Genomic DNA, 26,669 nt, shown 5'->3' on the forward strand with positions numbered 1-26,669 from the left:
GCCGAGCCCGGGACAGCAGCTGGGACCTGGCCAACATGTTCAAGGGGGTGGGCAAAAGCTCCCCGAGCAGAAGTTCCCCCAGCAGAGGTTCCCCTGTCAAACCGAGCAAGTAAGTGTGACCCCTCTGTGTGTTTGTGCTGTGTGACCCTCTCTGTGTCTGTGTGACCCCTCTGTGTGTTTGTGCTGTGTGACCCCTCTCTGTGTCTGTGTGACCCCTCTCTGTGTCACTGCTGTGTGACCCCTCTCTGTGTCTGTGCGACCCCTCTGTGTGTTTGTGCTGTGTGACCCTCTCTGTGTCTGTGTGACCCCTCTCTGTGTCACTGCTGTGTGACTCCTCTCTGTGTCTGTGTGACCCCTCTCTGTGTCACTGCTGTGTGACCCTCTCTGTGCTGTGTGACCCTTGTCTGTGTCACGGCTGTGTGACCCCTGTCTGTGCTGTGACCTCTCTCTGTCTGTGTTGTGTGACCCTGAGGGATGACAAGGGATGGGTGGTCTGTGGCTTTTAAGCCATCCTAAGTGCCATCCCCTTGTGGAGCAGCAGAAGGTTGGGGTTTGCTGGGAGCTGATACCAAAATGTGCTGCCTGGCTGCTCTCCTGGTCTCTGGTGGGCTTCATGCTCCTTCCCAGCAGTGTCTGCAGCCCCTGGGATGTGCTCAGAGCTGTGGACATTGAGCAGGGAGGTGCAAAAAAAGCCCTTTTTGGGCAGGCAGGGGCAGGATAAAAGCAGCCTCTGTGCTTGGGTGGAATGGGGTGTGCTCGGTGCTGATGCAGATCCTAAGCTGGGTCTGAGATCCTGGGATTCCCTGGCTGTGTGACGCTCTGGAATCCTGGGATTCCCTGGCTGTGTGAGGCTCTGGGATCCCAGGATTCCCTGGCTGTGTGAGGCTCTGGGATCCCGGGATTCCCTGGCTGTGTGAGGCTCTGGGATGCTGCCCTGGATCCCTGGAGAAGGATGCTGAGCCTGCTGCTGCTCAGGGGAAGGACATGGAGGGTTGGGTTTGTTGGTAGCTGCTCTAACCCAGCCTGGGACAGACCAGGTCTCATTGCTGAGTTTGCCTCTTTCAGACCTGTTTGGAACACCCTGCTCTGGTGGAAGGTGTCCCTGGCCATGTCTTTTAGGTCTCTTCCACCCAAACCATTCTGTGATTTTATGAAGAGTCCCTCAGTTCTGAGGGAATGAGATGTGTGATGCTTCCCAAGGATCAGGGACTCCTCTGGGAGGAGGAACTCCTGCAGGGAGATCTCAGCCCTCCCTCCAGCTGCTCTTGTTAAATCAGGATTGTTTTCCACCTTCCTCAGCAATTTTGCATGTTGTAGGGTTGGTTGATGCCATGGGAATTCTCTGCCCTGCCACTGTTGGAAGCTGAGGAAGCAGCCAGGGGAGCTGTGCTGAGGAAAGGGGACATGCAGGGTGAAGGGGGTGCTGGCCACATCTCTGGGGCCACCAGCAGCACTCCAGGACAGTGTGTGTGTGTGGGGACACCTGGGGGCTCACAGCACAGTGCTGGCCCCCAAATGTGCTGTTTTGGGGCCAAACCCCAGGTGAGCCAGCAGCCACTGAGGAGGGGGAGCTGGGCAGGGCAGCAGGGCCTGGGGACAAGGTGACCCCTCAAAGGTTGGGGCTGCCTGGGGGGATGTCAGGAGCTGGACCCCTGCCATGGGAACCTTCAGTGGAGCTGAGCATGCACAAACTCATCTCAAAGGCAGCTCTGGGGGCTCTCTGAGCACCCAGCTTTGCCTGGGGCCTGGCTGCAGCGAGGCACCTCCCCAGCAGCCTGGAGCTGTGTGAGGCTCTGCTTTATTCAGCCTCACTAATGCAATCTCTGCACCTCCCCAGCCAGCTCCCAGAGCAGGCTGGGGATTTCTCAGGAGCTGCAGAGGGTTTGGGCAGGCTCTGCCCCAGCATGAACCTCCCAGAATAACTGGAGCTGCATCCCAGCAAGACCTCACAGCTCTTCCCCTGCAGGATGGAGGCTGGAGCCAGCAGCACAGCAATTCCTGAGCTGTGCTTGTTTCAGGAGCCACCAACCATCAGACACAGCCTCAAGTGCTTGGCCATGGCCTGGGGCTGGGTCAGGGCCCAAAGCAGCTGAGAAAATGAAGGCGGATGAGTTGTCTTGGGAGCAGCCACCAGCACACGCTCTGCAGATGGCCCCAAGAAAATGTTGGTGTCGCACAGCTTCTCTTGGTGGCCCCAAGGCCAGAGCCTCAGCAGCAGCTGAGTTTCCCTGTCTCTGGGGTTCACAATGAGCAGCTGGACCCCCACAGAGGGCTCTTGATCCCTGGGGCTGTGGTGTTGAGCCTCCTGCCAGGGCCCTTTGCTGTCTCACCTTGGTGGATGCACCCCAGGGAAGCATCAGCAGCACAGGTTTGTGCCCAGGGAGCTTCCTGGATGTGCCCTGCTCCAGGTGGAGGCACTGCAGGGCTGAAAGGGAAAACTCCTGGGAAGGTGGAATTGGATTGGATCTGGCTGGACTGGCTGTGACTGGGTGTGATTCTGACAAAGGAGGTGGATGGCAAGTCATCCCCTGGGATTTAAGTGTCTCCTGGGACTTCTGCTTTTCCCACCATCTCCCTCTGCTGCTCCCATCAGCCTGGAGCAGTGTGGGGACAGGCAGGGGCTCAGGTACTGACCCAGGACTGGCAGGGGCTCAGGTACTGACCCAGGACTGGCAGGGGTCAGGTACTGACACAGAGCTGGCAGGGGATCAGGGGTGCTCTGCTGGGATCTGCTGGCAAACCAAAATGTGCCAGGACTTCTGTGTGTGTCAGGGAGAGCAGACCCAGCTTTGGGCCCTTTTCACCCCATGAGGAAGGGACAGAGGGGTCAGGGACTGCCGTGGGTGGAGCTGTGGTGCTGCCCAAAGTGCCCTGGCAGGGGTGACCAGGAGTGGGGGACAGTCCTGCTGCTGCTGGGAGTCACCATCCCTTCTGTGCAGCTGGACTGTCCAGGAGGCAGAAAGTGGCAGGAGAAATGAACCAATTAATAATGCTAATAATAGTGCCGTGCCTCTCCTAGGCCTGAGATGGCCCTAGGGAGGAGGCTGCCCTGGCTGCTGAGGAGGAGGAGCAAGAGGAGCTGTGCCCAGCTTGCCCTCAGCCATCCCGGGGCTGTGGCCGTCCCATGCTCTGTGTGTGGGGCTGGGCCCGAATTTCGGGGGGCTGAGGGGTGTCCAACATCAGCTAATGGCTGCCTCTATCCTACCTGCTGCTTCTCTGCAGCCCAGGTGTCAGCATGTCCAGCCTGAAATGCAGGGCCCAGCTCTGGCTGAGTGAGAGCTCCTGCCCAGGGGCGGCAGGGATGGGCAGGGGACACCCCGAGGAGGGACAGGGATGCATCCACGGGCTGGGTGGGTGGGTGTTTGCACAGACTCCCCTCAGCACACCCCTGCTCCTCCTGAGATGATGCTCTCCAGGAATCATCCCCCCTTTCTGAAAACCAGGCTATTGGCAGCAGCATCCTGGCCTCCAGCCTCAGGTGCTCCGTGCAGCACAGGCTGGGATGGGCTGAGTCCCTGTGACCATGAGGTTGCTGACATCTTTTCTGGCCATGGTTTTGTTGTGGCTCAGCCTAAATAAAGCAGGTTCCTGTGCCCAGCCTTAGGAACTAAGGGATGGAGTGCCCCAGTGTTTCCTTCAACCAGAAGGGGAGTGCCAGCAGGAATAAACAGGATTTTGTTGATGATCTACCATCCTGGAGAGGATGGATCCTCACTTCTCCCCTCTTGCAGCAGCGCAGAGTTATCCATAGCCACATGGGCTCAAACAGGACACCCCATCCAGCTGTTTAGGCAGGAGCTGGATTCAGGCAGAGCTGCTGGGGGGCCGATGCTGTTCTGGGCTCTGGGAGAGGCTCCGGCCCCGGGCCCGGCCCAGCCCAGCCCGTGACTCACATCCCCTCGCTGCGCAGAGAGCCCGGGCAGGAAATTTGGGTGGTGCTCAAGTATTTGCTCATGGGACACCACCTCATTCCAGGCGTGTCAGGGATGAGTGGGAGGTTGTGTAACCTCCTGGGGAGGGGGCACCTCCGGGAGCTCCAGCCTGCTGCACGCTCAGGCTCGCAGGGACCGAGCCCTGTGCTGCTCCCACCCACCCTGTGCATCTCCCTGGGCACTGCAGGTTACACCAGGAAAGGGCAAGGATGGAGTAGGAGGGATGGTTAACGGGATGTTAAACACGGGCTGCAGCAGGGAATGATGCTTTGGTGGTGATGGATGCGCTGCATGGGCTCCACAGTCCCTGGAATTAGACACGGAGAGCGGCGCTGCCCTGCTCAGCAGTTCCCTTTCACCTTCTGATGAGCACTGCAGGCACAGCCAGCCCCAAACCTGGGGCAGCTGAGAGCTTGGGAAATCAAAAACACGGGAGAGGCTGGGGAAAGGGGACAGCAGGATGCTGTGAGCAGGAGCACTGAGGCTGCACCTCCTCTGGAGCCACACTCAGTGTGCTGTGCTCAGCTCACTTCAAATGGGAGCTGTGGCACCCAAGTGCTTGGCTTGGGATGACCATAGCACTCTCAGGCATGTTACAGTCACTTGGGGCTGTAAAAATGAAGATCCCAGCATCTGTTCCAGCCTTTGAAATGAACTGTGGGACAGCTGGAGCCACGAGTAGGAGCTGGAGCAATGACAGAGCCATTAAGGGAATCATTTCCCCCATCCTTTGTGGATTCAGGGGCTTGGAAGGAGAGCACATGGCTAAAGGGCAGGTGTGGTGGCTCTGCTGCAGGACATCACCTTTCTCCTACCTTCTTCTTCCACCAAAGAGGCACCAACCTGCCCTGAAGAAGTGTCCCCCACTCCATCTGACCCCTGGTGATGTCCCATTGTTGCTGCTCAGACTCTTTCCGGCTCTCAGCACCCAATGCACTCAGCTTTGCTGAACTTTGTCCCCTGAGCAGCATTCCGAGGCTCCATCCCTGGTGATGCTGTCCCTGCCCACACTCCTGGCAGGGCTGTGCTCTCCCTGCCTGCAGGGCAGGGCCAGCGCTGTCCCCAAGGGCAGATGCTGTCAGAAACAACAGGACACAGGGACAAAGGTGGCACTGAGGTTTGTGCTTCCTTGTCCCCAGGGAGCCTTGGGAGCCAACCTGTGCCTGGCTGAGCCTTTGGATCCAGCTGTTCCAGCAGGGCTGCTCGTTCCCTAGGGTGGGACAAGGGCTGTGATGGCACTATGATGGGATGTCTGGTGGCACTGAGGTGACAGCAGTAGGGAATGGTTGTTGGGAACCTTCAGTGGAGCCCCACTGGGGTGAGGAGGGCTGGTAGCTGTGCCACGGCCTCGGGAAATTGGAGTCTGGGAACCACAGGCTATCCTGAGCTGGAAGGGACCCCCCAGGATCATTGAGTCCAACTCCTGGCCCTGTGCAGGACACCCCAAGAATCCCACCATGTGCTGAGAGCATTGTCCAAACACTCCTTGAGCTCAGACAGGCTCAGTGCTGTGACCACTTCCCTGGGAGCCTGTTCAGTGCCTGAGCACCCTCTGGGCACAAAACCTTCTCCTGATATCCAACCTAAACCTGCCCTGACTCAGCTTTGTGCTGTTCCCCAAGCTCTGAAAACACCACAGCAGTCTACAGCACCCAGAGGGGCTTGTGGTCTGCACAGAAAGTCCTTGTGCCCACAGACTAGGGTGGCAGCTCTGGGCTGAAGGGCAGGAACAAGATGGTAGGTCTGGGATGGGCTGGAGCCCACCTGTGCCAGCAGCACCCAGGGCAGGCACCCAGGGGAGCACCCCCAAACAGGGTGAGCATGTCGTGCTGCCTCTGTAGGGTGCTCCCCTGGCCTCCAGCCCTCTGTGGCTTTGGGTCTTCCAACCGCATACTGGTGCTTTTGGGAACCCTACAGCAGGTTTTTTCCCCTTTTTTTCCCTATTGTTTTCCCCACTCTGATGTTTTTTTGAATCCACACAAAGTTTGGAGCATCTGCAGCAAGGAGTTGTGCAGAGGGGATGGGTGGTGGTAAAATCCCAGCCCCAGACTCTGAGCACAGCAGCTCTGAGGGCAGCAGCAGGCACTGACACCTGTGTGTGCCCATGCCCTTGGCCACAGCTCAGGCTCTTTCCTGAGAGACCCAGCGGACATGGGGGAAGGCCTGGGGCAGGTCCTGGGCAGGGATGGAGGTGCTGAACATTTACCCACCCTTTGCTTTGCTGTTCCCTCTCTAGGTCGTCCACAAATGAGCTGGCCGTGCTCATCTCCCGCATGCAGACAAATGCTGACCAGGTGGAGAAGGACATCCTGGAGACTCAGTCCAGACTCAAGCAGGTCACTCGTGGCAGGGGGTGGTGGGAGGTGAAAGGATTTGCCTAGAAATGCAGTGTGCAGGACACCACACAAACCCATTGAGAAGAAGGTGGAGAAGAAGGAACCAGGCTCCACCCCAAAACCTCCATCTTGCTTTATATATATTACTATATTCTAAGACCTTAAACTCTAAATTTTCCACCCTATGATATTGCACACCTCTAATCAAACTCCACACCCATAATCCCAGTGCTATCAATCATTTTTGGAAGCCTTCTCCACAGCCTCAGGTCAAATGCAGCGTTCTCCTGGGGGTCAGAGTCTGTCAGCACAGAAAGTCCCAAACGCTCAGCATGCAGGACTCCAGCAGGTCAGGTGTCTGCTCTGTGTGTGCTGCTGCAGGTTTGGGGGCTGGCTCGAGGCTGGGGAGGAACAGACACCCCACAGAGCCTCCCAGCCCCTGGGGCAACATCCTGAGGCTTCTCAGATTCTCTCAGCTCAATGCCTGAGGCTTTGCACAGCCAGGGCTGTCTCAGCTGTGGCAGCACAGCCCCAGGGGCTGCCAGCATGACCCACAAAGCCCCTGGCAGGAGAGGCTGGGGCAGGAGCCTGGGCACCAGGGCTTCTCTGTGGCTGCTCTGTGGAGGATGCAGAGCCTCTGTGCTGGCCAAGGAAAGTGTGGGGAGGTCCCTGTGGTCCAACCAGGCTCTCTCCTCTGTCTCCCTGGCCTCCAGGACTCCAGCAATCACCAGAAGAACAAGGCTTTTGAGTTCCAGACAGAGAATGCCAGGAACTTGAAGGAAGCTGAGACTCTGCTGAAGGATCTCTTCCTGGATGTGGACCGTGCCAAGAGGCTGAAACACCCACAGGCTCCTGAGATAGAGAAGGAGTGAGTACAGTGGAGGGACAGGTGTGATGAGGGCACTGAGCAATTGGAACCCTCCTCAGGACATGGAATGAGCTCCACTCCTTGCCATCAGTGGTAGTTTCACTCTTCTTCCCACAGAGTTTAGCCTTGAAATAATTTTTTCTGCCAGTTTATTATAAAGATATTGGTATGCAGGGTGGGTGCCAGAGTGATTGCCCAAGAAGCCCCAGTCTTTTGGGAGCCCTTATAAAAGATTCTAGAGAAATGCAGAGCTAAAATGTGGCCCCACTATCAGGGCAAATCCCCTTTTCCTTTGCCTTCCCTAAAATAAATATCTTTAATTTGAGGCAAGCACAGAGCCAGAGGTGTGTGTTGGAGTGGGACAATAACTTGGTTGGCTTCTGGTGCTTTGTTCCCCTCACTTCCAGCCCTTTATTCAGAAATCAGGAGGGAAGTTCCCCAGTTGGGAAGGGCAGCCCTGACCTCCCTGCAGCATCCTGAGGGCAGCAATTCCTGAGGCATCCCTGGAGATGGAGAACAGCAGGACAAGGGCTGGACATGCTGAAGGAGGCCAGTGCCACAGAGGGACAGCACCTGAGCCTTGGGGGTGAAATTTGGGCTCCACCTTGGCTCTCCTGCACCCTGAGTGACACGGGGACCTGTGGCTCTCCCCTGCAGCATCCAGCAGCTCCACGAGCGGGTGACACAGCTCTGTGCCGAGTACCGCGCCCTCTACGAGCAGCTGAACCTCCCCGAGCTGGGGCCCAGGCTGGACTGGGCCAGAATCCTGGACCAGAAAATGGTAACAGCACCTGGGGCTGGGTGTTCTCTCCATCTCCTGCCAGGCCAGACAATGTTTGCTGTTGTCTCTAGGGCTGTGCCAGACACTGCATGCTCAGCATAATGCTGGGATGTTGGAGGTGGTGGGAATCATTCAGTAATAATATAAAAAATACTATAATAATATTAAAATAATAATATAAAATAATAAATATAAATAATATAAAATAGAAACAATATATGCATGCTCAGCATAATGCAGGGATATTGGAGGTAGTGGGAATAATTCAGTAATAATATAAAAATTAATATAGTGATATAAAAATAATAATATAAAACAATAAATATAAATAATATAAATAAACATAAATTATATATGCATGCTCAGCATAATGCAGGGATGTTGGAGGTGGTGGGAATAATACAGTAATAATAGAAAAATGTAATAATATAAAAATAATAAATATAAATAATATAAATAATATAAACAAACATAAATAATATATGCATGCTCAGCATAGTGCAGGGATGTTGGAGGTGGTGGGAATAATTCAGTAATAATAGAAAAATGTAATAATATAAAAATAATAAATATAAATAATATAAATAATATAAACAAACATAAATAATATATGCATGCTCAGCATAGTGCAGGGATGTTGGAGGTGGTGGGAATAATTCAGTAATAATAGAAATAATATAATAATATAAAAATAATAATTTAAATAATAAAAATAAACATAAATAATATATATATGCTCAGCATAATGCAAGGATGTTGGAGGTGGTGGTAATAACTCAGTAATAATACAACAAAATAATATTATATTAAAATAATAATATAAAAACAATAATATAAATAAATAGAATTAATATAATAAAATAATAATAATTCTAAGTGAAAGACAGACTCTCCTTCTACCTCTTAAAACCCTCTGGAGCACCACTGAATTAACCTCTCCAGGTTAAGAGTTACCAGAGGGGGATCAGGTAGAGAGTCCTGCTGTGGGATGAAGGGATGGAGAAGGTGATGTCTCCTAGGATTTTACAGCCCTACCTTTCAGGGTTTCACAGTGCAAAGTTTGGGTATGTGGAGTTCCCAGACTGGAGGCAGTTTGTATGCCCTTGAAAGCTGGATGGTTTTTAAGTGCATCCCATGCCTGTCACCGTGGCAGGGGGCAGGCTCAGCTCAGGTCTGTAGCCCAGGGCTGTGTGTCTGGTTATTTTTGCCCCTGTGTATGGCTGGGGAAATGGCAACCAACAGCAAGGATGGGAAACAACAAAAAAATCCCCTCCCTTCCTGCTGGGCCCCTATCAGATCTTTCCATGCCCCGCCAGCACTGCCTGGGGTTTCTCCCTGAGATGAAGCCTTGGCTTTAGTGTCTGCCCTGCCTCCTTTGCACAGAAACAAGTCGATGCAGGGCAGTATGGCCCTGGCATGTCGGAGCTGGAGAAGCAAATCGCTGAGCACAACATCCTGCAGAAGGAGATCGAGGCCTACGGGCTCCAGATCAAGAACCTGCGCTCCGGGGTAAGGCCCCTCTGTCCTCTCTGTCCTGTCACTGCACTGGGGACCTGCTGGCTGTGTCACTGCTGGCCCTGTGTCCCATCTGCTCCTCCACACAGGGAATGTCCACCCTTGTTCTGCAGAGGGCCTGGGAGGTGGCTCCTGGATGATTTCTAAAGCACATTCCATAAATCAGTTCATCAGCGTTCTCCACATGTTTTGCTAACAGCTTTTCTTTTTTTTTTTTTTGTTCACTTCCTTGGTCTTGGCTGTGGTGAAACCCAGGATGTGGCAGATTTAAAAAGCCAGTACAAGGACTTGCTGGTAAGGTTCTAGGTGGTTTTCTGAGCAGATGGGGTCTTACAGCAGAGTAACACCATCCCTGATGGGCAGGGAACACCCAGTAGTTCAGAACAGGAGCCACCCTTGGGCTTGCACAGTAAAGTGGTGCCCCTCATATCATCTCCCCATTTCCTTCCCTCCTTGGGACAGGTGTAAATTGAAAGAACTCTCTGTCCTTAGGGCAGTGCAGAGGGTGAGATCCATGTCTCTCCTCTTCGTGGGTCATGGACCTGCAGTTTCCTCTGTGTCCATGAGCACAGGGACCAGAAGGCACCAGGAAATGCAGCCCAGCCCACACACTGTTCCAAATCAGGATTGCAAATGTGGAGGCTTGCCCTGATCCCTAACAAGGGTTCCAGAGAGGAAATGAGCACCCAGGGCAAAGAGGTGACCAGGAAGAAAGTTGTGGATTTACCCAGCTGGGCCCATGAAGCTGATGCTAAAAATGGGATTTGTGGGAAATTCAGCAGAGCTGGGCCAGCTCTGAGACTGCCCCAGGCACCAGCCCACACCTGGGATTCTGGTTAGACAAACACATCTTGTCTGTGAGGAGGGAAAGGGAGCAGCAGCCCTATCAGATAAGAGCCAGTGGTGGCAGATTTCTCACCAAGGTTTCTGGGAATCTCCTGCTGGATGTGCAACGGGAGCGTGGTCCTGGGGAGGAAGAGGAGGAGGGGAAAGGGACTCCCCAGGCTGAGCACTGACACTGTCTTTGTCCTGTGTGTGGGCAGAAAGCTTCCATCTGGCGAGGGCAGAGCCTTGGCAGCCTCTACCACCACCTGCAGGGCTGCACCAAGGAGCTGGGCTACCTGACAGAGCAGCAGACCAAGATCCTGAAGCAGGACTGGAGTGACCAAATGATGGATGTCCAGAGCGTGCGGCGCGAGTACGAGGTGAGCCCTCAGGGCTGCCAGCGTGTCCTGCCCATGGAAGGCTGGCCAGGCCTGGCACAGGGAATCTGCCGGGTGCCTGGCACAGGGGATCTGCATCCCAGCCTCCTGCACAGCCACCACCAGCCCTGAGCATGAGGCTTTCCAAAACAGAGGGGGAAGAGACTCCCAGGGTGCTGGAATTGGGAAGGAACCGCTCTGTGGGACCCCTCCTGTCCCCTGAGCTGGCACATGGAGTCATTGGAGAGCTGCCAGGGAGGCTTTCCATGGTCTGACAGAAGGGAAGGGCTCAGTGCCACATCAGCCTCAGTAGCCACAGTACAACACCCAGTGGCTGCCATGTGCTGGGACACTGAAAATGAGAGGGATAATTGCATAGGAAAATGCTCTTTGAACGAATGCCCTGATGCACTCTGAGGCCCAAATGTGTCTAATTTGTTTTAGCTCTGCCTAGACTCTTCTGTTTTAAAAAACAAACAGACAAGGATGTCTGTGCTTTGGGAGCCTCATCTCTGCTATGTTTGGTGGCCCAGGAGACCCCTCTGTGCTCCCTGCATGCTCCCAAGGTCAGAAAGTTTCTTTCTCCCTCCAGGATTTCAAGTCCAATGAGCTGCTCAGCCAGGAGGAGTTTGTGAACCACCTCCAGGACGATGGGGACAGGATGATTGAGCTGAAGCACCCAGCCATCAAACCTATCCAGGTGGGGAGAGGGGGTCCCTTCCCAGCCCCGTGGGACAATGAGAGTGTTTCTGTGCCTCAGGTGGTGGGGCAGAGGAGACCCCTTCACCTCTCCCTGCAGCTATGTCACTCCTTCCTTCCACACTGCACTGGCTGCACTGCAGCATCCTTCTGCCTGCTCCAGCCCTACAGAGGAGCTGAGGGAAGTGCAGGGCCTCCACCTTTTCCAAAATTTCCAGGAGATTGTGGCCAACATCTGTGTGCTGGGACCAGCTCTCGCTCAGGTGCTCACACACATCAGTGCAGCCACCCTCACACTGGGAAGTTGAGAAGTTCCAGTTTTGACATGGTGTGACTTCTCCCACGTGAAAGCATCTCCCATCTTCCAAGGCTGGATTTCCAAACCTGCAGATGCAGTGCCAGGCTGTGGTGGGCTCTCAGTGCCCAACACCACTGGAGCTGAGACCACTTGAGAAGTGATGGCTGCTCTGTGTGAGCCAGGTCCTTCTCAGGAGGTGTCCTCACTCAGGCTCAGCATTAGGCAGTGCCTGGGCACAGCTTTGTCTCTGCTCTTCCTCTGATCTCTGGGATAGGAAAGGAGACCTGTGGTGGGGGAGGCAGGACCAGCTGGAACCCACTGAGATGTGCTCTGTCCCACCACAGGCTCACCAGGAAGCCTTGAAGAATGAGTGGCAGAATTTCCTGAATCTCTGCATTTGCCAGGAGAGCCAACTGAAAAGTGTGGAGAGTTATAAGAAGGTAAAAAGCAAATTCATGGGCCATGGCTCTGCAGGTCAGGCCAGAGTGGGCAGGCTGGGAGGAGAGACAGCAAAGGGGTGAGGATGGGAGGCCCTTTGCTTGCACCTAGTAAAGGTATTTTGGGGAAATGCCCCTCAAAATAGAATCTTTTAGAGGTGCTGGGAACTGAGAGACCCCACTGGACTTGGGGACAGTGATGTCCCCCCATGCCTGACTGTTTCCCTACCCATACCTCCAGTTCCAGGATGATGCTGAGGCTGTGAGCCGCTCCCTGAAGAAGATGAGCGCTGACCTGGACACCAAATACAGCAAATTCAACAAAGACAGCCCTGGGGTGGTGTCAGATCTGCTGCTTCAGCTGGAGGTGGGGCCTTCAGGGCTGGTGGCACCAGCCAGACCTCAGTTAAATCCAAAGTTAAAAACTCCCCAATAAATGACAGAGGGGAAGGGGAAGAAGTGGGGGAATAATCCTACAGGGAGAGCTCAGCCCAGCTCTGTGCTAGGGAGGGGACCCATGCTGCTCACACTGCCCTGAGATGGCACTGTCCCCATCAGTGACACACAGCCAGGCCCCAGGTCACCATCAGAGTAAAGGAGAAGGTCAGGGAGAAGCCATGTGCTGTCCCTAACACAAGACACTTGGATTAGAGGGCCTGGCATCCCACAGGGAAAGATCCTCCCATCTCCTCAGCACTCTCATCAGCCAAGGGCAAGGGAGGGAATAAAGAGATCTGACCTCAGGGGTGAAATGTAGATAGGAAAGGAAGATTTGCCCTGGAGAGAGGGAGGGGACACGTTCACCATGGTATCTTCCCAAGTATGCAACACATTTGGCTCTCATGAGATGCTGGAATCTTGGTACTTTCTGACACTGGAATGCAGCCACCTCTTGGCAGGTGTTCCATTTCTGAAAAGGAAAACTCCTGCAGGATATTTGATATGCAAGTGTGGGTTCACCTAAGGTTAACCCAGGCTCAATGGCAGATCTGTGAGCAAAGGAAACTGAGGAGAGTGTTGGGAATGGAAAGGGGTAGGAGGGACATGGAGGGATTGAGAATGGAGAAACTCCCAATTCCACCCCACAAAGAGTCCCAAATAATTGTTCCCATCATGCCTGCTGTAGTGGGACCCTCCCCTTCCTTCTTACCCAAACCTGGCCACAAGCTCTGTCTCCCCTGTTTTGTCTAGAACGAGGAGAAGGTGTTGAAGCAGGCAGAGAAGAGCATCACTGACCTGAAGAGAAGGAGCAAAGAGATCAGCCCCCTGAAACTGCGCAGGACACGTCCCTCTCAGCCCCTCACCCTGGACACCCTCTGTGACTGGGATGCTGGGGAGGTGAGGCTGGACCAGCAGCACCCTCAGAAAGGACAGAGAACTGGATTCTTCTCTGGTTGCTCCAGATCTTGGCTCTGTGGTGTGAGGAATTGTCCTCGGGCCAGAAAGCCAAGCCTTTCACCGGGTTTTGTGTCCCCTCCCAGGTGCAGCTGACCAGAGGGGACAAGTACACTCTGAAGGACAACAGCAACCCAGAGATGTGGGTGATCCAGAGCAGCACTGGTGTGGTCCAGGAGGCTCCTTCTGCTTGTTTCTCCATCCCTCCTCCTGACCCTGAGTCCATAGACAAGGTCAATAGGTGAGTCTGCAGCAGAGACCCCCACCCAGAGAGATATTTTGGACTCTCTTGGGTCATAACCAGCCCGACCGCAGAGAAACAGCATCTGACAGGCCTCTTGGCTATCTAGTACTAAATCCCTCCTGGAGGGGGATTTTTCCCTGCACCCAGGTGTCCAGGTGTCTACCATTCCTCAACATCCCTGCACACTGCACAGACCTCACTGTCAATGAGTTTTCTGGCAGTCAGGCTTGATTTCTTCACCCAAACATGTGACTTGCATAGGTTTGACTAAATTCATTGCAGAATCAGTCTGGAGCTTGGGACTTGCCAAACAGGACAAAGTTATCTGTGGAATCTGCTCTCAGCCAGCCCCAGCTGAGACTGAGCAGTGCTCCCTGAGCCTCTCTGTGGGTTTGCTGCCTGCTCTGTCAGCTCCTGCCGTTCCCACAGGATGGGGCGGGGTGCTGGGAGCTTGGCACTGCCTCTCTAATCATGGCCCTGGGGGTTTGGGCAAATCAGGGCTGCTCAAGTGCTGAGGAAAGGCCACAGCCCAGACTCAGAGCTATGCAGGCATGCCCAAAGTGGGGGCTTGGGTCCCCAGTGCCATGGGTGTGATTGCTTCATTGTGTGCACCCCTCTTCACACATCCCAGACTATTGAATCCTTAGGATTTATGGGTTTCATGAGTGTTTTAAACCCCAAATTCAGTTCCTCTGAACAGCCCTCATTTGACAGCAGCCAGGCAAGCTGGGAATTGCTGGTTTTAGCACACAGTGTTTAGCTGGAACAGTCCACAGCAGGGATGAGAACCAGCCTGGTCCTTCCTGTTCCCCCTCCTTCTGCTTCCAGGAGTCCTTTCTCACCCAGAAATATTTTTTGGTCCTTCCAGCTCTGGCAGAACCCAGCCCTAGTTTCATTAGGCAGGAACCATCCTTACAAGTGAGACATGGCATTTCTAGTGCAGCAGCCACTTGTCCTTGTTTCCTGCAAGGCTGCAAAGCACTGCAACCATATCAAACACATTTCCAGCTTTGGTAGCTTCTGCTGAGAGCTGGAAACACTGGCTTCCTTTAGAGAACTCAGCTGCTCAAACCACCCAGCTGCTCTTGCTACTGCTCCCTTTCCTAAGGGACATCTCTGAGTTACAGCAGGCTGCAGGCTCCCAGCCTTTGAGGACACCTTGCCTTGCCTTTGGGGACACCTCCCCAGCACAGCCATGGAGCTGCTGCTGCTGCTGTGCAGGGCTCTGTCAGTGCTGATGATGCCTTTCCCTGCTCACAGGCTGGAAGGAGAACTGAACACGGTGAAGCAGAAGCGAGCAGCAGTTCAGAGCACCCTGAGACGCAGCCACAAGGAGCAGGTGCAGCCCAGCCAGCAAGGTTTGTCACCTGGATAGTCCAGCGCTCTCCAGAGGCAGCTCTGGAAGCAGAGCACCCACCCAGGGTGGGCAGAGCACCTGCAGCTCACACACAGCCACTTGCAGAGGTCCCTGTGGGAGGATGCCTTCTCCTCCATGGCAAAGATAACCTGACTCCTGTCTCAGCAATTCACTTAAAGTCTGCTGCCCTTCTCAAGCCTCTGAGCTCCATCAACAGCTGGAGGGTATTTAGGATTTCAGGGGGATGTGCCTATCCAGAAACTTTAATTAAACCTGCTTTGTAATCTGGGTCCCTTGCAGTTCTCTTCCCTAGCTGGGGGCTGTGGGATGAGCAGGCAGCCGTGGCTAAATCCCAACCCTGGGTTATCTGTGCTATTGCCACAGCTGCAGTTCAAAGGCAAAGCTGAGAAGGGATGTGTCTGCATGGCAGCACTTGGCCTTGTCCCTCCTTTGGAGCTGTGGCTCACCATGGCACGGCTAAAACCTGGGGATTAACCTAAGCTATGTCTCACTGCAGCTCTGTCCAGGAGCCCTCCAGCAGTCCAGGATGATCCCCAAGCTGACCAGCTCCTCAGCAGCCTGGATCGTGTGGGCAAGGACCTGGTCCAGGTAGAGAAGGAGGTCTTGAACCGAGTGAGGTCTCCTGTGAACTACAGTGACCCTACAGATGACCTTGGCAGGAGGATCAAGCAGCAGCAGGTGAGCTGGAGCAGGAGCAGTTTGGTAGCTCTGTGTCCTTGGCCCAAAGCAGGACAGCATGGAAATAACACTGGAGAGGACAGCTGGTGCTCTAAAGGAGAAAACCACGCTGCAGATTTAAGGGTTTCAGGCTGGCTTGAAGCCTTGAAATGGGACCAACTGAAACCCTCAGGAAATGCAGGATCTTCCCTTGGCTCTGGAGCAAGAGGGTCCAATAATTTCAGAGCTGTGGTCCAGGTGCAGTCCTGGGAATGCTGTCACCCTACACTCTCAAGTCTGTCACAAAGAGACTAAAGGATAAAGGGAATTAATCCAAGGGCCAGCTTTGTCTCACCTGATGGGAAGTACAGACCTGTAAATGTCAGTGAGACAGGAAAAGAGGCAGTGCCCTGGAGCCCCCCTCCTTTCCTCTGGGTCAAGGTCTTGGTTTGCAGTATTTCAGCTTGTTACATCTTCATCTGTGGGTGTTTACCTGGCTCTGGCAGCAGGATGGGCTCAGGCAGGCAGGTTTTTTCCAGGTTTTTTCCATCTGTCTATGTGGATCTCTTTCCCACACCCTGCTGCTGCCAGACAGCCACAGTCTGGATGGGGCTGTGCCCTAAGGGGCAGCTCCTTACTGGAGGGGCACCACACCCTGAGCCCCACAGCCGAATCTGCCCCTGAGGGAAACACATTTCCACTCACAGCAGCGCTGTTCTGCCTGTGTTGGGTGACTCTGCTTCCATCTGGTGTGCCAGGAAACAACAAAGAAACTTGAGAACCTGGGGGCAGCCAAGGATGCCTTGCAAAAGGAGTGTGAGACCTACCTTTCCAAGAAACCCAGCAGCACCTCAGCTTCCCAGCTCCCTGTCACTCTGAACGCCCTCAGGAGCAAATACAGCGATGTCAAAATGCTCTCCAGCCTGTACAACGAGAAGTGAGTGATGGGGATGAGGGAAGGAAATGTCTTTGCACAGGTGTGCCAACACAGAAGCATGACAGAAAATGCTTTTGATCTATATGAGTGTTGGTTGTGATCCAGCACAAGTTGGAAACCTCCCATCATCATCAAAGGACTCCTCTGAAGGAGTTCCTGTGGGTAATTTGTGAGGAGATCCCCTCACCACGGAAAATCCACCCCAATGGGTGTGTGTCCCAGCTCTGCTTGTGGTGAACTGCAACATATCTGACTTGTGAGCAGCATGACAGGGCTGTCAGTGCACATTGCTTGCTCTCTGACTGCAGAAGCTCTAATTTTAAGTAAGGTTAAACATCAAAGGGAGAAGAGGAGTGGGGTTTCTGTAACTAACCTTGTCCTTCATTTTCCCCTTTCCCAGGGCTAAGGCTGCCCTGAACCTGGAGACTCAGATTGAGAACACAGACAAGATTGTCAGCACGTTTGAGGCCAAGCTGGCTCAGGACAGCATCATTCCTGCATCCCCCAATGCCCTGCAGGATCGGGCCAATGACCTGCAGGTAGGGGAACATGAGGCTTCTCCTTAGGGTGGGAGATCCCTGAGCTCAGGGACCACAGTGGGAGGAGCTGGATTCAATAGAGCACCTTGAGGCACAGCAATGAAGCCTTTTTGAGGACTTTTTCCTTGAAGGTTTAATGTTGGTGTTGCAGGCTGACCTGCTCTCACTGGACAGCAAAACACTCTGTCCCTCTGTCCCTCCCTTTGTGGTCCCTAAAATGCATCATGACCCCCTTAGCATCCAATCCCTGTTGCTCTGCCTCACACCTCTCCCTAATCTTTCCTGCTCCCAATCTCCTTGCCCCATCCTTGGCACCCACAGTGACCTGATGTTTTGCCTTCCCCAAAACTTCCCAGTGCACTGTCCCAGCCACCTTGCTCCCCATCTTCCCTGGTGAATAAGCCTCACTGCTCCACCTCTTCCACCTCACTTGGAGAGCCTGGCCAACCCCCAGTGCTGCCCAGTCAGTGGCACATTAAGGAGGGTGTTTGGGTGCTGCTCTGACTGATGCAAACACAAGGTGTCTTTTTTCCTGCCCTGCAGAAGATGAGGCGGGACCTGGTGGCCCAGGAGGACTGTGTGCTGAGGCTCAACAGGGGGCTCAAGGATGCTGAGCACAGCTGCAGTGCTGTGCAGAACAACTTCCAGGAGTACTGCCCCGACCTGCCCCGGCAGAAGCGGGAGGTGCAGCTCCTCAATGACCGCTACCACGCTGTGGCCGACCAGCTGGACCAGAGGTGAGCACCCCTGGGGCATCTCTGCTCCTTTGGCTAAGGTGGAATGGGGCAGGGTCAGAGCCCTGAGTATGTTCTGCGTTGCAGGACCCTGATCCTGACCCCAGTCCTGTAATACTGAGGACCAGGTGTGTCCTTCTGTGCAGTTGCCACCTTCCTATTCACAGCACAGGCTTTGAGCTTTCAGAGTTGTGCTCCCCACTCAGGCATCAGCTGTCACCTCCTTGATTTTGTTATCTTGGGGTTTGTTGTGGTGACATTTTCACCTTTCACCTTCCTTCCTAGGAACTTGTACATGACTCTTTGCCCTTCCCCTTAATGTTCCTGTCCACTTTTGTGCTGTGCAGGGAGAAGACCCTCAGGAACATCAGCCTTACCTACCAGCAGTTCCAAAACTCCAATGAGAACCTGATGTTCTGGATGAACAACCTACCCAAGCACCAAGTGAAGACCACTGATGGGCCAAGCCAGATCAATTACAAGCTGCAGGCACAGAAGGTGTGTTCCAGGGCAAGAACAGCCTGTACCTTTACAGGGATGGGGCAATTTGCTTGTGAACAGCACATGCAAAATAGTACCAGTCAGCTCCTAGCTGTGCTCCTGACCACAGTGAATGACCTAGAGAAGGATTGCAGCTCACAGATGGGGTTACCTGGTGGATCTCACCTTGCTGGGTTTATCTACAGTGCTGGAGTCCTTATCTGTGCCAGTCACCGCCAGGTTGAAGTCTTTTCCCTGGAGAGGACACTTTCAGATCCAGAAACATTGCATCTCAGGCTGAGATGTTGTATCCAAGTCCTTAATTTTTCTCTCTTCGATCAGACTCTATGCTCACTAGCTCAGACAAGGAGTTGTGGAGGTCTCTGTGATGGCTGTTATTTATCTTATTTGTGATAAATCAGTGTGAGAAGTCCTAGGCAAGTTATAGCACAGCTGAGGTACCCTAAAACCCTGTAGACTCTTCCTAAATGTCTTCCTGTTGCCACCATTCCCTCAGCTGAGCTGATTCTCTAGGCTGCCAGAGTATTACTGGGGAGCTGGATTTCGGAGTGTCCTTAACACCACGTGTGTCTTCTGCAGAGGCTGGTGGAGGAGATCCAGAGCAAGGAGCCTGAGAAGAACGCCCTGATCAGGCTGTCCCAGAATGTGCAGTCCACACTCAATGTAAGGATGGGTTCTCCCATTTGTCACTCCCTTAGCATTTCACCCAAGAGATCCCACCTGATTCTTGTGTGTCTGCTCTGAACAGGACTATGAGCTTGAAGCTGGCAAATACAGCTCTTCTCTGGACCCTTCCCTGACCGACTCTGCTGCAAAGAGGCTGCGGGTGACCCCCCTGCAGGAAAGCATCCAGGCCCAGGTAAAATGTTAACATGAAGACACAGAAACCATTGTCCAGCTCATTACCCATGCCCCAATGTCCTCTGCAAGGCCTTAATCCACTCTTACAGCCACCACTGGTTATGGTCCTAATCCCAGAGTCAGAGTCCTCGGGGATCCCTTTGTCCCTGGGCCAAAGCAGCAGGGACAGATCCTGAATGTGAGATCCTGAATTAGGGCTGTGCCTGGCACCTTTGGTTGAGATTGCTGATGTTGCCTCCTCACCACATTGTGTATGAAGATAAAACTTACAGGGTAGGTGTGTGGGGAGAGGAAGAAGCCAGAGCTCCTCTGTGCTCTTCTCAGTTACACCCCAGCTCTGCATCACCTTGAGGCTTTTGCCATCTGTGAATTTGGAAGACTGGGCCCTGTGTAGGCCTGCAGGCATCTAACAGACATTCAAATAACAGGGACAGGATCTCCTGCAGGAGTCCTTAGACACTGTCTCTCTAAGGAGTCAGATGGGAAGACACTAATCTCTAGAACTATGACATACACAAAAGTGGTCCAGGTGAAAAGAGGTGTGGCAGAGTCTGCCATGCAACAGAGCTGTGTCTGGATGAGGGCACAAGGCTCTCACCACTCTTTCTTTTGCAGGAAAATGATGTCACCAAGCTCTACATGGAGCTGGCAGCAGAAAATAAACAGCAGCTCAGCCGGCTGGAGTTTGCCAAGAAGATCGTGGAGAAGGTACCAGCTTAGAGCTCACTGCAAGATTGGGGTGCTCTAGACTGGGGTTCAAATCTGCTCAGCCTGGGGCTCCCCCACTCCTCCCTGAGTCTCCACATCCAGGTGTGAGGAAGGACAGGAATGGAAACCCCTCTGAGTAAAAGACCACATGAAACCACAGTTTCACTGACACTGATCTTGGGTTGTGACTCCCATCACATCTGCTGGCCCTCAGCTCATTACTGAAGCTGTAGTTTATGCTTGGGAAAAAAAATAGGGCTTTTAAGTCCAGTACTCCTAGCCATAGGTAATCAGTGATCACAGGCTGAGAATTTCAGATTTGTTTGTGGGTGTGGCTGGAATTTAGTGCTCACAACCTTCTGAAAGCACTTCAAAGCAATAGGATTTTTATACTTTTCTAAGGTTTGAACCACCTGTAGAAAAGATCTCAGGACCAGGTGACTTTGGGTTCAGGAAGCACGAGAGATTAAGCTGGGGGCTGGCTGTGATGCTCTCCCTTGGCTGCAGATACAGGAAGGCAGCACAAAGCACCTCTGTGGGCTGCTGCAGCACCTCCATCTGAAGGGGAAGACCCAATTTCTACAAATTAATTTCCCACACCACCAACTCAGTTGCTTGAGGTGATGGGATTGTGTCTTCACTTTCCATTTACAAACAGCCTTATTTGAAGACTGCCTGAGGATTCTGACCCAGTTTTGTCTCCCACCATGCAATGCCATTTAGAAGACCTCTGAGTCACCTTAAAAGAGTGGGTTGGTTTGCCTGCCTTTTTTAAATTCTTTTTTATTTTTTACCTTGCAGAAGGAAGTGCATGAGGACATTGAAGCTGTTCATGAGCAAGCCCAGAAAGCTGAAAACAAAGCCACAACAAGCAGGGAATCTGAGGGGTTGAAATCACAGCTGGAGGAGGAAAGGAGGAAAGTGGCCAGGATTGAAGAGGACCTGGAGGAACATAGAAACAAGCTGCTGATGTTGAAAACTCAGAAGCCCATTGAAAGAGTGGAAGAAAAAGAGGTGATTGAATACTACAGAGACCCACAGGTGGAGAGCAACCTGTCTAGGATGGTACAGCAGATTGAAGAGGAAGGCAGAAAGAGGCAGAGCCTGCAAGAAGACATTGATGTGATGAGCCGTAAGCTTGCCCAGATGGAGAGCGAGAAGAAGGTCGCTCCTGCCCAGCTCCTCACCAAAGAGATCACAAAAATTGAGAAGGATCCCAGCCTGGATGGCCAAGCAGCCAGTCTTCGTCAGGAGATCAAGCATCTCCAGGAGGAAAGCTTGGCTGCTGCTTCGGAACTTGAGCAGCTTAAGAGGGAGCTGCACATGCTGGAGCGAAAGCAGCCCAACATCCGAGAGAAAGTGGTGGTGAAGGAGCTCATCAAACTGGAGAAAAACCCAGAAATGCTCAAGTCTGTTAGGACCCTGCAGTTACAAATCGATGAGGAATCCTTCAAAAGGAAGTCTGCAGAAGAAGCGATAGTGAAAGTGAAGAACAAGATTGAGGAGGTGGAAAGACTGATTGAAACAACAGAACCCAAAATTATTGTTAAGGAGGTGAAACAGGTAGAGCAGGACCCAGAGTTATTGAAAGAGACTTCCAAGCTGAAAACTCTGATTGAGGAAGAGAGGAGCAAAAACTTGATGCTGACAGGTGAGCTGGGAGAGCTGCAGACCCAGTACAGCATCGCAGAGAAGCAAAAGCCCAGGATAGAGGTAAAAGAGAGGGTCAACGAGATCTTCCTGGTGGACCCTGAAACAGAGAGGCAGATTGCACACCTGAAAAGGGAGCTGCAGGAAGTCACTCTGAAAAGGACAAAGATTGACAGTGAAGTGGAAGAGGCCTTAGCAGAGCTCAAAGTCCTCAGGTCGCAAAAACCAGAGGTGGAGTTTAAGGAGGTCATAGAGGAGGTGGTGAAACATGAAAAGAGTCCAGAGATTCTCAGAGAAATTGACAGGCTGAAAGAGCAGCTCAATGAACTTGTGAACACCAATGGCAGGACCCAGGAGCAGCTCATTAGGCTCCAGGGGGAAAGGGATGAATGGAGGAGGGAGAGATCCAAGGTGGAAACCAAGCTGGTCAACAAGGAAGTCATCCGATATGAGAATGATCCACTCTTGGAAAAAGAAGCCGATCGCCTGCGTCAGGAGGTGCGTAACATGTCCCAGAAGAGGAGAGCTGCAGAGGATGCCATCTATGACCTGCAGAACAAATACATGCTGCTGGAGAGGCGGAAGCCAGAGGAGAAAGTGGTTGTTCAAGAGGTGATACTTACCCAAAAGGATCCCAAGCTCCGAGATGAGCACAGCAGGCTGAGACGCAGTCTGGATGAAGAGGTGAGCAACAGGCGTCGCCTGGAACGCGACGTGCAGCAGGTTCGTGTGCTGGTGGAAGAGCAAGAGAAGTTGCTCAACTTTCAGGAGGATCGAAGCAAGAGGCTTGCACTGGAGAAAGAGATGAGACAAATTACACTGAGAATAAAGGAGCTGGAGGAGAGCCCAGCCCCAGTGCAAGAAAAGATCATTATGGAAGAAGTGGTCAAGCTGGAGAAGGATCCAGTCCTGGAACAGTCTGCCAGCAACCTGCGCTTGGAACTGGACCGGGAGAAGATGGAGGTGCTGAACTTGCAGAGAGAATGCAAGAACCTGCAGGTGCAAGTCGATGTCCTGCAGAAAACAAAATCCCAGGAGAAGACCATCTACAAGGAGGTGATTCGAGTGGAAAAGGACAGAGCTCTGGAGAGTGAACGTGCACGCATCTGGGAGCTGCTGAGCAGGGAGAGGGCAGCCAAGCAAAAGGTAGAAGAAGAGGTACGGCGGCTCCGGGAGAAGATCGAGAGAGCTGAAGGCATGAAGAGGACTTGGGCTCGTGAAGAGACGGAGTTGCAGAAAGCCAGGAACCTTGCCATCCAGGAGAGAGCCAACTTGGAGAGTGAACTGCGGGAGCTGGAGAGGCAGAAGCAGCAGAAAGTTCTCTTCCTTCGGGAGGAATCCAAACTGCTCAGCCAACGGACTGAGAATGACAGGCAGAAGAAGAAGCAGCTGGAACATGAGGTTTCCCTGCTGGAGGCAGACATCCTTAGGGAGAAGGACCAGATCTACAACAAGGAGAGGTTCATTCGGGATCTCCAGTCAAAGGTCAACCGTGAAGAAATCAATCATGAGACCCAGATGAGAGAGACAAACCTCTCCACCAAGATCTCTATCTTGGACCCTGACACGGGGAAGGACATGTCCCCATACGAAGCCTATAAGCGAGGTATCATAGACAGAGGCCAGTACATCCAGCTGCAAGAGCTGGAGTGTGACTGGGAAGAAGTCACCACCTTGGGTCCAAATGGGGAGATCTCACTTCTCCTTGACAAGAAAAGTGGAAAGCAGTATTCCATCGATGATGCTCTAAGGCTGAGGAGGATCACAAAGGAGGAGTACCAGCTGTACCGGGATGGCAAGATTCCCATCTCTGAATTTGCCTTGCTAGTGGCAGGGGAAACCAAGCCTCCCTCATCTCTCTCAATTGGCTCCATCATCTCCAAATCCCCACTCACATCACCCACCACCCACCAAACCCAAACCTTCTTCCCCCCAGCCTCACAGAAGGGAATATGTGATGACACATCCCCCATCGCTGGGGTGTACGACACCACCACCACCACCAAGTACAACATCAAGACTGCCGTTGCGAAGAAGCTGCTCGATCCCATGACAGCTCAGAAGCTCCTGGAAGCCCAGGCTGCCACAGGGGGAATCATAGACCTCATTTCCAGGGACCGGTTCTCGGTCCATAAGGCGATTGAGAGGGGGCTGATTGACAGGACCTACATGCAGAGACTCCTCAATGCCCAGAAAGCTTTCACAGGCATTGAGGACCCAGTGACCAAGCGAAGGCTGTCTGTGGGGGAAGCAGTTCAGAAGGGTTGGATGACCAAGGACAGTGCTTTCCCCTACCTGCAAGTCCAGCATCTAACTGGAGGGCTGATTGATCCCAAGAAAACTGGTCGCATCCCTGTGCTGGAAGCTGTCCAGACAGGGATGATAACGAGCAACCTCGCCAATAGGCTCCAGGATGAGTCCAACTATGAAAAAGATCTCATTGACCCTGTCACTAAAGAGAAGATAAATTACAAGGAGGCCATGGCCCTCTGCCAGAAGGATTCTCTGAGCCACCTGCTGCTGCTCCCAGCTGCGTCGGAGGGGTATCAGCGGTACCACCAGGCGAGCCGTTCCCCCAGGCTCTCGCGGTTCAGGCATTGAATGGACCAAGGCACTTACTGGGGCTGGTTCCTTCAGGAGTTCATCCCTTCAGAACACCTCTCCCCATGGAGGCAGCAGGCTCACAGCAATGGAGCATCTAGCATTTAGGGCTGCCTACTCTTCTCTCTTAGCTACCTGCCTCCCAACACAGCTCGGCCGTGCGAGGAAGAAAACGTGGTCACGGGCCTGCCATGGAGGGGTCCCCACAGCCCCCAGGTGCTGTTCCCTGATCAGCCCAGAGAGGGGTTGATTGTGAGAACTTCACGGGCAGTAGGTTAAATGTGGCTGTGCCCACAAGGGGGGAGAGCCAGAGTGTTTTCCAGTTGGGTCATTCTGCATGCAATAAATATAGCAAGTGAGTGTCTGTGGCTGTGTTGTCTCTGCAGGCTGTGGCTGAAGGCACAGCTACTCCTCCCCCATGCAATCCCATGCCCTGCAGCCCAATCCACACAGGTTTTGCAGACTCTTGCTCCCCCTGATCTCCCAGCACTGAACCCCTAAAGTGTCCTTCTGCCTGTGAGTCCATATTTGTAAAGATTTTTTAATATTTGTCTTTAAAATTGAAAACCAATGGGACTTTGCTTCCTGGTAATTTGGACACCTCTAAAAAGGGACTTGAGCACCAAAGGGGTGCAGTCCCACCAAACAATACTGGAAAATCTGCACTTGCTATTTCTTTAGGTGAACTAAAAAGAAGTTACTCCTCTGTGTAACTTCCATCACCCAGTCCTTCCTGAAACAAGAAATTCTCATATGCCAAATGTTCTTCCCAAGTATCCACCCTATTGTGGAGCATCCCCTGGGTTTATGGGGTGAGAAAATTACTTTCTATTCATATTAGCTACTCCTTCCCCTCTCCCAAGCCTCTTTTAGCTGATTCTATTCAGGAACTCCAACATATCCTAAATAATCCATGAAAGTAGAGGTTTTCTCCCCCTCCTTCACCCACCAGACTAGCAGCATAGCCTCTATTTCCATATAGCCTAGCTCAAATTTGAAGTCTGGGCTCCAGGAAGAAACTGTTCCCAGTCTGGCAGGCTCAGCACACTCAGCTCCCATGACCTTCCTAGTGGCAGGTAGTGCCCAGCATTAGTAATCTGTAACAGCAGCTTTCCAGTCTGAGATCTGCCCAGGCTCTGTCCCAGGCTCTGTCCCAGGCTCTGCAGGGTCTCTGGTTATTGTCAGGCCTCTGGCTGCTGTTTGTGGCCATCTCAGCTGCCGTGATCAATGCTGGGCAATCTGTTGGTTTACAACAGGGACAACCATTGCACACAGCCCAGAGCATCCACTCCCAGCCCGTTTCCTTTGGTAGAACTGCTGCTCTGGATCAGCAGCAAGGCCCTGGAGCTGGGCTGTCACGGTCCTGGAGGAACTCTCCTGAAGCACAGGAGCATGGCCAGGTGAGGTTCCTGTCCCAGCACAGCCCAGGAGCCCTGGAGCAGTGCAGCTCCCAGGAATCCTCAGGTCCCAGCTCTTCGGAACAGCCTCTCTGTGCCTTGGCTCCCCTCGGCTGGCTGAAAGCAGGAGCATCAATCAGGTGCCCAGCAGGTGAGTTTGCTGCCAGCCTTCCTCACCCTGCTCTGGGGTGATTAATGGTTTGGGGCAGTGCTCTGTAACTACCAGACTTGGAGTTGTGGCAATTAGGCAGGCAGTTAATCATTTTGGACAAAGTGCTCCCTAAGTGCATGGCAGGAGGGATTTACCTGGGGTTGGGTGAAGTTGTTAAGAGATGATGAGGTGGCTGAGCAGTTTAGTCTAGTCTGAAAAACTCTCACTAAAAATCCTTTTGTTTGCTGCCAAGCACCCCTTATCTGCAGAAAGTAGCTCATGTCATGTCCTGATGTGTCCATAGGAAGCACCACTCAGCCACGGGGCTTTCCCCACACCCTTGTGAGTTGCTCAGGAGGAGCCAGGTAGGGCTTTTCCTCCCTTCCCAGGCACAGGGTGCTGGTGCTGCACTGTGGCTTTCCCAGAGAAGTTATTTCAACACAGCTGCTGTTCCCTTTGCTGGCAGTGGAGTTGGAAAGAAATGTTTAAAGTTAAATCAGTTGCTTCAATTTTTGGGCTAGGTTTGCTCTAGTGTTTTATTTATGTTTCTGGACTGGATGAATGTCCTTGGTATTTATTTTTACTGCAGATCTTTTAAAAACAAAACAAAAAGGAAGCTCTTCTGCAAACAGTTTGTCTGGTACAACATGAGCATTGTTTGCATAGAGCAAACAGCATAGCATTGACTTTACAACATGTATGCAAAGGCAGGGAAATGATTCCCACAGCAGAATTCATCCATCTTTCCATGGATTCATCCACAATTATGTGCCTCCAAGCTGGCTGTCACCACACAGAGGCCATTAGATGCAGGAGCACAGCTGTCAGGTTTTGCTGAAATTGTTTTT

General features: G+C 52.8%; 1 protein-coding gene across 1 annotated transcript; it reads left to right on the forward strand.

Annotated features, from left to right (window-relative positions):
* Positions 1 to 35: 35 nt before the first annotated feature.
* EVPL (envoplakin) lies at positions 36 to 24,627 on the forward strand. The gene is made up of 22 exons (XM_054645235.2): positions 36 to 109; positions 6,169 to 6,268; positions 6,982 to 7,136; positions 7,794 to 7,917; positions 9,301 to 9,426; positions 9,688 to 9,726; positions 10,476 to 10,637; positions 11,227 to 11,334; positions 11,976 to 12,071; positions 12,310 to 12,435; positions 13,260 to 13,406; positions 13,550 to 13,704; positions 14,968 to 15,065; positions 15,582 to 15,763; positions 16,501 to 16,679; positions 17,080 to 17,218; positions 17,762 to 17,955; positions 18,300 to 18,450; positions 19,033 to 19,116; positions 19,202 to 19,312; positions 19,930 to 20,022; positions 20,824 to 24,627. The coding sequence occupies exons 1-22, from the start codon at positions 36 to 38 to the stop codon at positions 24,271 to 24,273; spliced, it is 6,093 nt and encodes a 2,030-aa protein (XP_054501210.2). The 3' UTR covers positions 24,274 to 24,627.
* The last annotated feature ends 2,042 nt before the right edge of the window (positions 24,628 to 26,669 follow it).

Source organism: Agelaius phoeniceus, chromosome 19 (genome assembly GCF_051311805.1).
Source record: "Agelaius phoeniceus isolate bAgePho1 chromosome 19, bAgePho1.hap1, whole genome shotgun sequence".
In the NCBI taxonomy this organism is placed as follows: Eukaryota; Metazoa; Chordata; class Aves; order Passeriformes; family Icteridae; genus Agelaius; species Agelaius phoeniceus.

Excerpts from the sequence above, each read along its gene's own strand:
- EVPL (XM_054645235.2), top strand. The coding sequence starts at position 36 with ATGTTCAAGGGGGTGGGCAAAAGCTCCCCGAGCAGAAGTTCCCCCAGC. Across the intron at positions 12,072-12,309 it reads GTGTGGAGAGTTATAAGAAG|TTCCAGGATGATGCTGAGGC; the intron begins GTAAAAAGCAAA and ends CCATACCTCCAG. Across the intron at positions 15,066-15,581 it reads GGTGCAGCCCAGCCAGCAAG|CTCTGTCCAGGAGCCCTCCA; the intron begins GTTTGTCACCTG and ends GTCTCACTGCAG.